The sequence below is a fragment of the Excalfactoria chinensis genome, chromosome 1 (genome assembly GCF_039878825.1).
Source record: "Excalfactoria chinensis isolate bCotChi1 chromosome 1, bCotChi1.hap2, whole genome shotgun sequence".
Lineage (NCBI taxonomy): Eukaryota > Metazoa > Chordata > Aves > Galliformes > Phasianidae > Excalfactoria > Excalfactoria chinensis.
Window position 1 is genome coordinate 50,890,013 of NC_092825.1, and position 15,331 is coordinate 50,905,343.

General features: G+C 40.5%; 1 protein-coding gene across 2 annotated transcripts in view; it reads right to left on the reverse strand.

Annotated features, from left to right (window-relative positions):
- The window catches only part of RIC8B (RIC8 guanine nucleotide exchange factor B), a 32,356-nt gene that overhangs the window by 8,485 nt on the left and 8,540 nt on the right, over window positions 1-15,331 (reverse strand). For both annotated transcript variants that reach the window (XM_072334826.1, XM_072334818.1), the window contains 5 exons: window positions 11,235-11,843; window positions 7,526-7,620; window positions 3,150-3,303; window positions 2,730-2,825; window positions 128-272 (listed from right to left, as the gene is read on the reverse strand). In XM_072334826.1, the coding sequence (XP_072190927.1) occupies window positions 128-272; window positions 2,730-2,825; window positions 3,150-3,303; window positions 7,526-7,620; window positions 11,235-11,843 (1,099 nt within the window). The remainder of the gene's footprint in view (window positions 1-127; window positions 273-2,729; window positions 2,826-3,149; window positions 3,304-7,525; window positions 7,621-11,234; window positions 11,844-15,331) is intronic.

Below are 15,331 nucleotides of genomic sequence, written 5' to 3' on the forward strand. Positions count from 1 at the left end.
TTATTCAGCTCAGAATCAGCTACAAAACTAAAAGCATACAGTTCTGCCTCAATCAAAAGAGTTACAGTGAGAGGCAAACGTTACAGCACGACTTTAAGTAAAAGGAAGAAGACAAAAAAATGTATACCTCTCTCTTTACAAAGAACAAAAAGAAACTCTGCTGCAATTTGCTTGACTCCAAGGTCAACATGTGTCATAAGGCGCACAAGCTTGTTTCTCACTGTTGTGCCAACTTCTGGACGACTCGATACGTCTCGTAGCGGAGGCAGAACCTAGCAGCATTCAAAATAGAGAACAGCAACATAGAATGCATGGAAATACTTTGCCAACTCTTGCAGAAACACTGTAAAAAGAAAATACAGCAGGTCTGCTGCTTTAAAGAAGGGACTAATATAATATCAACCCAGTTGTGTTTACGTGGACCAGTAACAACTATACCTTCATCAAACACTCAGCCCTTCTGGTCTGCCATCATGGGCAAATGCATACTGAACCTCAAGCGCAGATTTGAGAAAGGAGAGCTATGAGCAGTTTAAGAGCATGATTAAGAGCACGCCTGTCTCAAAATACATAGTTGCAGGCAACAGCAACCTTATACTCTTAGGTTCTTCTGTTTCTATCAAGTTTCTGGCAAAAGCATTAAGAATAACAGCCTAAGGAAACCCACCTTAATATGATGCATAATTTGTACAGAGCAGCAAGTACACTTCCAGTGGAAAAGCAGGGAAGTAAATCATACTGCAAGTGCCAACAAAGATTTCAGAGACTGCCCTCACAAGTGAACAAGGAAGCTCATCCTTCTCCCAGATAACACTCCTTTGAAAGCTGAAGCTCGCTTTCAAAAAGATTGGGAGCAAATACTCTTTTTTAACATATCCTAAAACGCACTGTTTTCTCATTATATATCATTAGTATTGTTAACCTTAACCCTCCAGAAAGCCAGAAGGCACCTGAAATGTTTGGTCTGGCAACCTAACTTCAGCCTCTCCACGTTGGTGCATTCAAACTCAAGCCCCAGACTATGATGATTATTTTGCATTCACAGGACATGACATGCCCAGCAAACAAACCTACGCCACAACACCAAATATTTGCTAGTTTGAAGATTCCTGTAAGAATTACGGATCACCTGTGTTTTACTAGCTAACAAAACCAAGCCTGTCACTAATTGCCAATAAGAACTGCGGGTTCTTTGTTTTCCAGGTGTTTAACACAAAACATTGTGTTCTGTGCAAATTCAATGCACCCTTGCTGAAATCAGACTCACTGGGAGCTGATACTTACATGCTACATATTGACTACTTTGAGAAGGACAGGGCCTGGTCTTTTTTTTTCCCTCCCAATCTAAGTACTCAAACAATCAGCAAAAACACTTTGTCCCTGCTTACTTTCCCCAAAGGGGATAATACCATGACTGCCATTTCCCAAAGCGCTGTACGAATGAATTCATGTTTTCAGAACAGTTGAAAGCTAACAGCACGATGAGTGCCACGGGACAGTCCATGAGGAAATTAATCATTCTGTCTTCAGATTAGAATTTGAATAGTGCACACTAAATAAAGCCTAAGGCCAACACTGAACTACAAAGGTAATTTAAAATATCAAGCATCCGGTCACGCAGTTAGCAGCACCCATCCATTTCCTGCACTATGAGGCAGTGTTCCTGTGGGAAGAGAAAACACCAGTTGCATCCCAACACATAGATGCTGAGATGTAGTAAGAATAGGCAGCCAGCCTCACTTTCTAACTTGTATTTGGAATATTTGGCTCTGCAATTTTTTTTGTAAAGAAATTTAATGAGAAAGAATGTTCCAGGAAAGACCTGCCGCAAACAAAATGGTTAAACAAAAATGGGTTTCAAAACACTGCCCGGTGAAAGAAGCGGACAATATATGCAAAATAAGCTCATTGCCATTACAGATTCCATTTATGAATTCAGGCACAGCTTTGATCTGGGAGAGGCATTTAAGATGCAAACCAAAAAGCATCACAGGTTAGGAAAAACACATCCTTCAGCTGGTCTCAGCTGTCCCTTTCTTGCTCATATTTTAAGTCTTCTCAACTTCAGGAAAAGCAGCAAATAACCCTCCCCCCCAAATCCACCACACTAAGCCTATATGTGATTGTTTAATCTTTAAACATAGTACAGAAATCATTTTTCCCTGTGAAAAATCTCTCAGGGTCTGCACTGTATTTAACAACTCTTGTAAGAGATGCTGAAGTGATGAAGGACAGCATTTTACCCCAACGGAACAGCAGATCCATGCTTGGTTCGTAAGTTTCAATTCCCAAGATTCCTTCCTGCTGAGGTCAGATTAAAGCTCAAGGAGAAGCGACCAAAATGCCTGTAGTCTCAACTGGCTGCCATACAGCTTGATAAAGTTTAATCAACTGCAGTGACGTGTTTCTGACCCGCTTTTTTCCAACCCCAGTGGCTCCCCAACTAACACAGCTTTAAAATATCTCCAATATTATTTAACAGCTCACAGCATTTATCATGGATCACAGGCTATACTATCTATTGATTTACATGACTGAAAAATATATTTCTATAGCAGACAGCTGTAAGAGACACAATGGAAAAAACAAATACCAGAGAGAGAACTTTCTGGGTAATTTAATAGGAAACCATCCATGCTTTGAAGGTATGAGTGCCCTGCACTGATGTACAGATGTAAGGACATTTGTCATTAGTTTCCCATTTGAATTTGGATGACTATTTTACATACCTGAGCTTTGATAAACTTCCTGATATTCCTATGAGTTCGGCAGCATTCTGTTAATAAACTGAGAACTGGAGTCAGACCTTCTCTGTAGCTGCTTCCCTAAAACAAAAACAAACCAAAAGCATTCTTAACGTGCATTTCAAACCCTATCAGCTCTACAATAAAGCCCCACAATGATCAAATCACAAACTTCACACAGATAGAAACAAAGAGCCAAATGCTCACGGCCTGAAAAACACAAGCATGTTTCAGGTATTCACGGGAATTTGTCCTCAATTTCAAAGTGTTTCACAATCTAGAATCAAGCAATGACATCCATATTTTTCCTAACACTGCCTGCAAAGTTCTAACAAACATAATAGACATTCGCTTTTTAATTTAATGAAAGAAGCCACCTTTGACAAAAATCTTCGCAGGCCATACCTTGTCAATTCTCTTCTCCATGAAATCCAATAAAATCTGGATTGCTCCCATATTCATACCATTGTATTTTATATCTGTTTCCTCCTGGGATGACGGACTAATAAGGACATCCAAGCAAGAAACGGGAATATTGCTTAAGAGGTTGATTGCATTGCTGAAACAGATTGTTAGAATTTGTTATTTATTTGGAAGAAAGAAGCAAAAGCAGTACAACTTACCATACTGTTTGCACAACTGCGACAACAAAAAGGCCCTGCAACTGAAGCAATGCTTTATTTTCTACTCTCTGCGTTTTAAAGAAGGTGGCACACATTATGCCTGAGTGCAAGCTGTCAGAATGAGCATGGAAAAAAAACAAAGCTCCAGAAGCAATAGTGCAGCAGTGCAGCGTCACCTCTAGCCTCCATAGAACACTACCCCTAGGATAAGACGCAGCCACCAGCGCTACTTTACAGCAGCTGAGCTGGCAGGACGGCAGGGGGAACTCTCACATTGACTTGCAGGGCTCAGAGCTTTTTCCTCCTTGAAACTTAAAAGATTTTAGAATCTGGCCATGTCCTATCATTATTCTGACAGAATTATGCCATAGAAAACCTCTCCCTCCATACATCAGTGGAGCGTGGTGGTAACTTTTCAGGTTCCCTGGAATGCTTTCACTTTTCCTCAGTTTGCAGTATACAGGAAATACAGGATGCTTTAACACTTTAGAAAGATCAGGCTTACTTACCAAGCAAGCTTTTGCAATCCACAAAGTGGAGTACAATGTGGAACTTAACTCTGCAAGGAGCTCTTCTCTGTCACATATCCTTCAAGTTTGCTATCCGCCCTGTTCTCATTACGCAGATCAGAATCTGTACTTTTCCTGACAGAGGCTAAATGACACAGATGCAGCAAAACTTAAAACTGTCATTATTTAATGCTGATGCCCAATTGCAGCTTTAAAAGGATGCATTTACAAATACTACAGAACAATGTGGTTTTAGGCAAGCAGGTCTCAAAGCTATCAAAAAACCTACGGGTTAACGATGTTTCCAAGAGTGACCGAGAATTCCAAGAGTGGAGAAAGCTCCTCGGTTCAGTTAATGCTTTAGACTGTATTTACAGAGAAGCTGCACTCAGTTTTTATGTTATTCATGCAATTCTAACAAATGAATAACATGTCAGAAAGCAAAACAGCAACGACACAAGAGGATATCTACCAAACGTGCTCCTTGGAGTCTGATCAGGCTGGGCGGCTGCTCCATGCCGCGTTATCTCCCTTCTGCTCTTCTAATCACTGAATTTCAGTCCACTTGCTCTTTTGGAAAAGAAAAATCTCATCCTCGTTCCTGTTTAAGATGTCTCCTACATCGCAGAAGTCGCTCCTCTCCAATATTTCAGGAAGAGTTAGAAGCAAAGCAGACTGAAATTCAACAAATATTTGGTGGCTTTCATCCTTTCATCCAAAGTTCTCTTTTTAACCAGTTCCTTATTAAACAACCGACTTCTCAAACACCTACAAAATTAATTTTCTGGATCACTGTGTCTGAGCTATTCTTTTCAACAAATGAAGCCCAGCTTTCTGATCTTTGTCACTTCACTGACAGTTTTATTTGTGGTAGAGGAGTGTATGAAATTCTCCAGCTACCAGGAAGTCAGTGACTATGCACAGATCTGCACAATAGTGTTTGCATTCCTACTCCAGGGGGTAGAAATACTGCGTATATTACTCTCCCCTTTTGGGCTTCCCAGAGATCATTAATCACTGGGACATGACATCCACCCACTCATGCTCCCAGCCCCCTCCTGATATGCAAATTCAGAAGCAAAGGCCTATTTAGAGTTGCAGAATGCCTTGATTAAAGCCTTGTTAGTGGGCAAAAACGGCACTCGCTCTAATATGTGGTGCTGTAAGCTGTTCATATTCAAACGTTAAGTAATGACAGGACAGAACCACAATAATGACAACAATAGCAGGTACTAAATTAGTTACGGGATTTTTTGTAGGTAGTTTTTGCTTATTTCTTCAGAAAATAAGTCAAACCAACAAGTAGTACAACACAGTTAAGGGCATGTATCCAGTACCTGATGCTCATATAAAATAAATCCTTAACTCAGACACTCTGAGCACAACAACTCATACAACACACTATTTCAGGCCATCCAAACCCTTCAGCTGCACATCTTACATTCTGCAGGTTTGCAGACTTACAGAAGTGAACAGGAATTCCAGGTACCATACTTACGCTTCCTGATACTGCATTCCAGTCTGTTGTCTGTTTGTATTTCATTCTATTTCTAATGACATTTTAATAACTGTGTTACCACTGGTTGGGATGCAGACTGGGAAGCTGAACTCTTTCTGACTCTCACCTCAGTGCAGCAGTAAGGACCCCATTGTCAGAGCCCAGCCTATTTAGCAGCCCAACCGACCGACCCAACCTGCTTTCCCATGCTGGCTACAGACAGCTAACACAAGTATTACAGAAACTTCAGTCTGGAATGAAAGATTTCCTTGGCTTATTACAACAGGGTACTGAAGTGAGATACCCAACCCCCTGAGATCTGCAGGGTCATAACTTCTGACTACACCTCTTCTGTTCCAGTACTGCCTTGTGATGAACACTGGGAGTAGAAAAGCATCCTAAATTATTCAGCTTCCACTGCAGTGTGTAGTGTTCCAAGATGACATTCAGGTTCTGCCGATGGGCTGAAATATTTGAACCCCAAAGTTCTAACCATGTGCTGTGCTACTCTAACATTAGAAAAGAAACCAACAACCACGCACGTGTTATAAATCAAGATCAAATATTACAGGCAGCAGTGTTACACTTGCACGCTTTCTTCTATCAACTTGAGCTGAACAAACTAGATACAGTTGGCTAACAGAGGGAGAAAGTTATATTCCCAGCACAGCAGGAAAAGGCCAATGCAATGGTATGCTGAATTTCATGGAGAAAGGGAGACAACTGAAGGAATAAGGCAGTGATTCATCCTCCCTCCTTCTGCTTCCCCCTCCCCAGAACTGGGGGGAATTCTTGCCTTTATCTGGCACCTCCATAAGGAGGGATGCAAGCAGCATATCTACAAAACATATTCCTTCTGACTGAAAAAAAGCAAAAAGACAGAAATCACACTAACACTGCATTTCCTCCATCACTGCTTACCTCTATCTACAAAGCCCTCTTTGGTCCTGCAAGTGTCTGCAAGGGGTAACACACGAGGACTTTCATAGTATGCATCCCTTTGCAACAGCACAAGACAATTAAATTTTACAAGGGTGAGATTTTACAGGGCAATTAGGCCAGTCTTGCACTCCTGGACAAGGAAATATGGCACATTTTTACAAGAAGAGCATCCACTGTATGATAATTCATCAAAATATCAGGCAATCTTTGCTGACTGTACAAAGTGAAATGATAAAGATTTCTTATCTTCCTGTAGCTGTGGAACTTACATGGATCTGTTCAATCTTCCCAGCAGCAGGAAACTCAGACCTATCAGTCCTTGCTTTAGGAAGATGAGAAAGCAAAAATCCACCATAAGCAGAAGCACAGATAAAACACTGACTGCCTTTCAGGGCACACTCAGCACTAACTCGAGTCATGGCAACCATTGCAGCAGTCTCCTAAATTATTCCAAACCAGCCAGCAAAAAATGAGAAGGGTTCTGATGTGGGATTTTAGTGCTTGCCTGCTAAGACTGTTGATCTCTAAGAGCTTTCCAAGATTTTTAGTAAAGCTCATGTAACTCCTCCAGGCCTGCTGGGTGTGAAAAGCTGTATCTTTGCTGGATATTGCAGGTTCAGAAAAGGATCTTGCACTTCGATAAACTGATTTCTCAGACAGAGAGCTGCAAAACAGGCTTTTATCACCCAAGCTATGGTGGCATAAGTGTCTGATGCTCCTGTACCGCTCAGCTCTTTGAACAACTCGATTTAATTCAACATAAAAATGTCATAGGAAAAGACTATTAACACTGAACAGAGAAGAAACACCTGCCAGCAGTAAGAACACCAAGTTTTGTCCGAGTTACTGGAGGTAAATATAAAGAAAGCAGTTGGGTGTGGGACTGAGGAGAAACACACCCAGGGTTGCAAGATGACTTACTTGGAACAAATAGTTATGCAGGAAGTAATACTTGTACTACTTGTACCCTTGAACCACTGGAGATAAAAGTACCCACCTGTTACTTCCACTATGCATCAAAATTGCAGAAATCACATACAAAAGCCTCACAATTTTCCATCAACTTCTATGCAAAACAACAAGAGTTGCATCCCACTATAAAATTACAGTTTTCACTGGTTCTCAAATTCCCACTTCAGATATCAGTGAAAGCGACTTATTTATTTTGCAATAACAACATAAGCAGTTTGTCTCTGCAATTTTACCAACCTGTGCAACTCTTCAGTTTTGTCTTCAGTGGGGCCCGTGGTTAATAAGCAGTACCGAAGGATGGCAGCCATGTAACGAAATTGATGAGATTCGTTCTATATAAATATAAATTATGAAGATATTTTTTCATTTTGAAGATTGCAAGTGAGGATTTCAGGTCACTAGAATAATAAAAATTAAAAACGGAAAATACCTATTAGATCACAACATCCATCCCTATCAATAAAAGGACTTCACCTTAGAGTTCACTTAATGCAAGGTACTTTCATATGCTGGCCTTTTAACAAATGAGGCCTTTTACAAGGCTAGGGGACCTCCTTCCAGCCAAACAAGTCCCCACTAATAGAAAACCCTGCTAGAACTATTTGCCCAATTCCATGCAACTATTCTTAACATAACATTCCTATCTTCTTTTCTGTTTACACCCAGGACTGATGTCTCTTCATCAGTTTAGATTTACATATGTTCTTTGCTCACTTCATTCTCACTCAGTCCTTTTGCTGCCAACAGTTTCATTCTCCCACCCAATATGTTTCCTTTCTTAGCTCGCTCGCTTATGTTCCCTTGACATTTTTCTACATTTCCTTAATAACTTCTCTACATTCAGCACCCTTATTTGTCCTACTTTTGCTCTCTTCAAACAGCACTTCCTTCCAGTCTTTCACCACAGAGCAGTCACACAGAAGAATGCCAGTAAATGTAATCACAAAGCTGTGTCTGTCATTGTCTCGTCCTTTTTATTAGCTCTTCTTGGCATCCATCATATGTTCTTTGTGCATCCGGCCTCACACAAAGCACCCCAATACATCACATAGAATCATAGAATCATAGAATTACTCAGGTTGGAAAAGACCTTGAAGATCATCAAGTCCAACCGCAGCCTAACCAGTAGCCTATCTCTTAAAAAACAACCACAAAACAATACCACAACAACAAACCTCTGCTAAATCATATCCCTGAGTACCACATCCAAGCGACTCTTAAACACATCCAGGGATGGCGATTCAACCACCTCCTTGGGGAGCCCATTCCAGTACCTAACTACCCTTTCTGTAAAGAAGTTCTTTCTAATATCCAACCTAAACTTGCCTTGGCGCAACTTGAGGCCATTTCCCCTCGTAACATCGTAACATTTCCCTGATGTAACATCAGCATCCAAATCTGCCAATGGTACCACCTGCAGCTCTTGTCTGGCTCTACTACTTTGAAATCATCTCCAGTCATTAAACACGGGTGTTTCAGATGGTTCTCTTCATGATGAGTTTCATTTAGCTTTCCACCCACACACCTCATCTCTCTGGTCTTTTACTTTCCAGCCCACGTGCTTCTCAACTTTTCAAACTCTGCATCTTCGGCCCCCCTAATTAACATGCTGTTTGCTTTTCTTACAGATCATTAATATTTCCACAGGGATACTTGCTAAGCAGAACATCCCCTAATACCTTGTTAAGAGTTCACAATTATCAAAGAGCTCTTTAATTGAAGGGTTGCTTGCTTTTAAGGATGTTTAGTGAGAATTTGTTATATAAACTCCATTTCTAAACACAAAATAAGTTTCTCCTAACCCAGAATGACTTCAGCTATCATCCAAAAAGCCAACTTAATAGAAAGGATATGACTATCAAAATGTCTCAAAATCTGAAGGGATAGTTGCTTGTGTGGGTTTTTCAAGGAGGAAAAGATCTGTGGTAGAAAGCCTCCCTTACACCAAAGGCAGGTGCCCAATGAAACCTCACCAGGTAACACAACTGCCTACCTCCTCCCATCCATCCTTCTGCTGAAAGCTCAGTTTTTAATCTTAGAAATCTTGAGCAAGAATACCAACTTTGAGACTGAGATTTCAAGAGATTATTCCTCAAGAGGCCAACATGTAATATTGGCTCATTTTCCAGGTTAATACCTGACATTACTTCCCCCATACAGAAGTCAAGAATCACAAAGATGATCCTTCTTAAATTCTTAAGCAGCAAAACATTCATGCACTTGACTTTGGTTACTGTTTTTGAATCAAACCCCTTACTTCTCTGTTTTGTTTTTTTCCTCCCAACCAATTAACCTTAAATGTAAGAATTTATCTTCTTAATTGGTGTCCCTAAGATATAAACTTCATATTTTGATACGGTTTTACATTTTGGAATGTAATTATTAGTACTCTATTTGTTGGTCAGTACAACACACTAAAATGAACGATGACCCGTCTATGGTCTACTTTAATCACTGCTACCTTCTTAGCTTCACATGCCACAGATATATAACACCCAGCAGAAAGTTAGTAATAGTATTTTAGAGACAATTCTAGTCTAGGCCTAAGTTTATAAATTGGAGGATACAACACAAAAAAAGCATACTTGGCTGTGAGAACAAAATAGATCCGCTGTTGCCATTAAAAAAAAAAACAACAGAAATCCTATGAACAAGATAACAAAGAAAGTGTGTTTGGTTCTCATACATGACCTAATCTTAAAAAAATCATGTTTAAATCCAAAACTGGAGCTGAGATGATGGGAGAAAAAGACATTCAGAACAGTATCTGCTTGTTTTTTCAGCTACAAATGGCTAGAAATTACAGTTGATGGGCATATCCTCAAGCCCAGAAAACCAGAAATGAAACTAGTGAAACTGCTCAGCTTTAATTGTTACTCTATTGCCACAGTCCACAATCTCAAGGGATGCAGCCAGCTGGTACAGCTACATTACAGAGTTTTTCCTAGCCAACTAATTACTGCTGAACAGTTTATTTTCTTTCAGAGGTCTCGGACTCTCATTAAACAGTCTTCCTTGACACATTCTACTGTATTTTGCATTTTTTTGTTTGGAAACATACACTTCCAATTATTTCATTATATCATCCAAGCTACTCCCCCATTAAACTGAAAACACATTGAAAAGAGATTTTTTGTTTTGTTTTTTTTTCCTTTTTTTGCCTAAGTAGGAGTAAGAGCAAAAAAGTTATTTTTGCATTATAAGCAATGAGCATTAGAGACTTAACACCTCCTAAAACCCCAAGATCACAGAATGACTCGGGTGGGAAGGGACCTTAAAGCCAGCCCCAAGCCCCCTACACAGGCAGGGTTGTCACCCAGCAGCTCAGGCTGCCCAGGGCCCCATCCAACTTGGCCTTGCATGCCTCCAGGGATGGGGCACCCACAGCTTCTCCAGGCAGCTGTGCCAGTGCCTCACCACTTTCTATATCAAGAATTTCTACCTAAGACCTAATCTAAATCTTCCTTCTTTTAGTTTAAAACTGTTTCCTACTCAGTGTTTCCTAATCAGTGCAGTTCCTGGTAAAATGCCTCCTCATCTTTCCTGTAGATCCCCTTCAAGGAGGGGAAGGCCACAATGAAATCTCCTTCTCATCTCCAGGCTAAACAAGCCCAGCCCCCTCAGCTTTTCTTCATAGGAGAGGTCCACCAACTCCCCAAGTACTTCTGATCAATGTATGACAGATTCAGTATTCACGTATTCGGAGGAATTTTCTCAGACTGGTTTTTCATATAGGAAAGCTACGACACCAATACAAAATTTCAGTAGTACCTCAGCTGCTGTAAAGAAAAACACAATCTAAATTCTATTAGAATGACAGTAGCAAAAATAAAGAATTAAAATCCTTGCTCTGGAGCCAGGACAAAAACTGCTGTTTATGTTAGTACTGGACCTTGCAGGCTGAGCAAAACCCATTTAAAGAACAATCACTTCAACTAAGCCTTACCTTGCTGTGGACATTCCAGCTGTCAAGCGTTACATTAAAAAGAGCCTTCAGTGCCTCAATGGCACAATTTGTTTCTTGCAAAGATAAAGGCGGCCTGTTGCGGTCTTCCACTGTTTTATATTCTCCTGTCCATCTTACATTCAGGGAACTTTCCAAAGCCTGAGTCAAAACTTGCACTCCTTGTAGTTCCTGCCGCAACTGCGACCTAATATCTGTGTGCAGAAGTGACAAGAGGAAGAGAAGACGCAAATCAAAGCATTTAATGTCACCAGCCAGCTGTTGGTCCTTGCATTTTTTCAGAAGATTGCAGAGCATGGCTGCAAGATTCAGTTCCAAACTGAGCTTCTGTGCAACAGCACTATTAAAAATTATGTTACAGAGGCATTTTAAAGCTTCTACTATAACAGGAAATTCAGACACCCTCTCCAAAGGATCTTCCACGGTATCCAGCTTTGCTAGTCTCATGAGGATCTGCATGTTCCTCTTTGTGGTTACAGGCACTAGAACTTTCTTGTCCCGGGATAGAATCCGCAGCGCTTCCAGACAGGCAGTTTGACATGAGGTTTTTGTGTCTTTTTCCAGGATGTTCAGAATTCCCTCACATAGTTTCTAAGCAAAGACAAAAATCAAACAAACAAAAACCTAATCAGTTTCATTTAAACATTGCTAGCAACGGCCAAACAACTTCTGCTGAGCTCCTAGTTTTAAGTTTTCAGCTAACTTGACTTGGCAAAACAGGTATTCTATCTTAGCTCCAAATATATACATATATACAAATATAAACCATTACAAATATATAAACCATTACGAAGGACCTCCTAAGATCATCAATAGCAGTCTTCTTCACAGGCACATCCAAACACAACAACGTTGGCAAAAGTGTTAAGCACAAATGGTAGCACAGATGTTACCAACCGTTTCCAGTTACATGGTTTTCTCAGTTTCAGGTCTGAAAACCAGAGAAGTGAGAATAAAAAGGCTAGAGAGAAGTGAAAGGTTTTAAAAACATACTGAAGTAGAACAGCCACACCTCCAGGACCTACAAAACTGTAAGTGGAGGTTGTTCCAGTCAGGAAACTGAGGGAAATGAAACCAAACTTCAAGAACTGCCCCACATACAAGTATTAGGACTTCATTTGTACCGTTTCAACACAGTCTACCAACTTCTCCCATGTTATTCATGGCCATCTCTGACTGACACAGGAACACAATAGGAGACTCTTTATTGGAATGCTTGGGTTGTTTCAGGGAAGCAGTAAAACTATTGCTTTGTCAACACAACTCGCCCCTTAAGTTGAAATGTTCACCAATACTTTACACAGAGGTGACTGTGGGGGCAAATAGAAAAATGCAGAAAAAATACTTCCCAGAATCTCCAGGCCAAAACAACAATATCTGAATTAAAGAATCAACATTGATATGACAGAAAAGAGCAGTGAGAAAATCAGAAGGGAGACAAGACAGGACAGAAGAGACTGTTGGACGATAGAGGACTCTGTAGGGTTTTTATACCCTATGTTCACTACAGTAACACTACCTACGGGTATAGTTACCAAGAAGCTCTCATGTAAGTGGCAATACAAATGACATTGTGCACTGTCCTCATAGGACACAGTTCCTCTCTGCTTCTCACCTTCCAGCTTTGTGTCTTGACCACTGCCTTGAAAACTCCCAAAGAAGCAGAGGAGCACCTGCCCCAAACAGCCCTGCAGCAGAAGTCATCTCAGGACCCAAAACTCGCACAGTGGTGTCATGCAACATACATTCATATGCAAACAATATAGGAGCCTACAGGAATAGTAATATTAGTAAGAAAGGAATAAAAAATAGCGCTAAGGGAATAGTCTCTGAAATAGCATCTCTCGCAGCCAGCAGAAAGGTGGGGAGCACGGCACTCCATCACCCTGACACAAAGATCAAAGCAAAAGCTCCACTTGTGACAAGCAAAACCTCACTACCACAATCACTATAACTAAAGCCAAAATAAAGAAGAAAGGTTGTCTAGAGCAAATCTAGAACAGATGCTCCAGAAGAATAAGGGATAAAAAAGCCCTACAAATCTCCAAGAGTGTTAAAAAGATACTCTGTAAACAAAGTCAGTATAATTGGAAGTGTGCTTGCCCCAGGGTGAAGCCCACCCAAAAGCACGTCCCAGCCAAACAAGGCCTGACTCCCTCCCAGCAGCCCTGACTGGCTCTAGCCAGCAGGAGTTGGAACGAGGGGTGAGCTCCACCTCTTACTATTGCACAAGCAACATGACAATTCTCAGTTAGAGGTTTATAGAAACTGCATCTGACCACCCTATGGCAGCATAGGTTTGTACCACGTGAATTTCATGGGCAAATACCTAGAACAGGACACTAACCTAACAGAGCTGTACAGCCCTCTGAGCACAGCCTGTGAGACCTAATGTTTCTGAAGGAGACATCTTTGAGGTGTTTAAAAATCAATAAATAAAAAAGAAGTAAAAACATTTAGGAAACAAGAAGTGACCAGCTTAGGCTTCCCGTCAATGTACCTGGACACAGCTCCATCTCTTACAAGAACTTAGCTTTATTGTTAGAAGAGTTTTCCACACAGTTAACTTCACTCTGCAAGCAGAAGCAACAGTCACTAAAGTGTGTTTGATGTGATAAACAACAGCACTGAACTTCAGATAGGAAAAGGCCAATTTATCCTGACCCCTGCCCACCTGCTGCTAGGTAAGCATCACCACAGAATGTCAGAAGCACTGTGGGAGGGATCACAAAGGGAACCAAACTCCCACCGACTCACCATGGGAGACAGGAGCCTTACCTCCCTCCATCTATTTGAAGGCTATCCTTGCAATTTAATTAAAGGTCATAAAAACCATCACCTTTATGGCTTCAAATCTTCATGAAACTCAGCAGTGGAAGATTCCTACCTATGATTAATTTCAATTATGTGGCTAATTGTAATTAAGACAGATACTGAACTGAAAACAAAGGTTGCGGTTTGAGATTGTGTAACCTGCTTAAAACTTGGGAAAAAAAAAAGAATCTGCATGTTTGTATGGTACTTCATTCCCTACACATTCCTGACACTTTGGCTGTATAAAAGATTCCACAATATAAGCAAGGATAGAGGTTCTTTATAAAAGCATATTATGCATACCACATTAGTAACTAAACCATGCCACAATTGAGAACAAGTTACTGAGCTTCCTATTCATTAGAGCAATAGATCTATATAACTTTTTTAATATCTAAGACTTGTGCAGTAGAAATCTTACATAACCTTCCAGAGCTGGACCCTAGCAAGCCACCAAGAGCAATTATAAAGGAACCAGCATACAGCTTCTTGCTTGCACTGCTTCTGGTAGCAAAAAGTGAAACTCTGCTGGTTCATCCTAAGTGCCAACAGGCGTTTTGGAAAACTTAAGAGCTGCATGAAGAATTATTCATAGAAACTTCTGAAACAAGGAAACAAAACCCACTCTATCACTGAATTGCCTCTTTATTCACATTTGCCTTTGGATTAGAGCAGAAGCAAAGCAATATGGTTTCCATCCTGGAAGAATCCAAATCCAAGAAAAAAGTACTGCTTTATTGAATAAAAAAAATTAATTTAGTTACTGATTATTCAATCCTAGAGAAGCTGCGATTCGAAGGTGAACAAGAACTCTGCTAAACATCACAGAAACACAACGCTCTCGTTTCTTATCTTACTAATAATATTTTCTTTCTTTTATTTTGCAGTCCGCCATAGATTCTTTAAGTACCGGAAGAGGTTTGCTCATCACTCACATTTAAATTAAAGCAAGGAAAAAAACCCATTGTTGCTTCTTCCCATTCTCCACTTTCCTTAGTCACAGTGCATATCCCGAACAGAACTGCCACAAGAGTCCAACAAGAACAAAGATTCTACAGCAGCACAAGACAGGAAACATGCCTGATTTTGTAACATCTTCACTTATTTTCAGGTCAAGTGTTTTTAGGACTTCTTTGTGTATTCCACGGTATAAACACATCCATCTTGACAGAACAGGAGGAGGCAATACCACACGCAGAGCAACATGAGCACAGACGACATATTTTACTTCTTATTTTTTAACCACACTTTTGAGGTTGAACTTA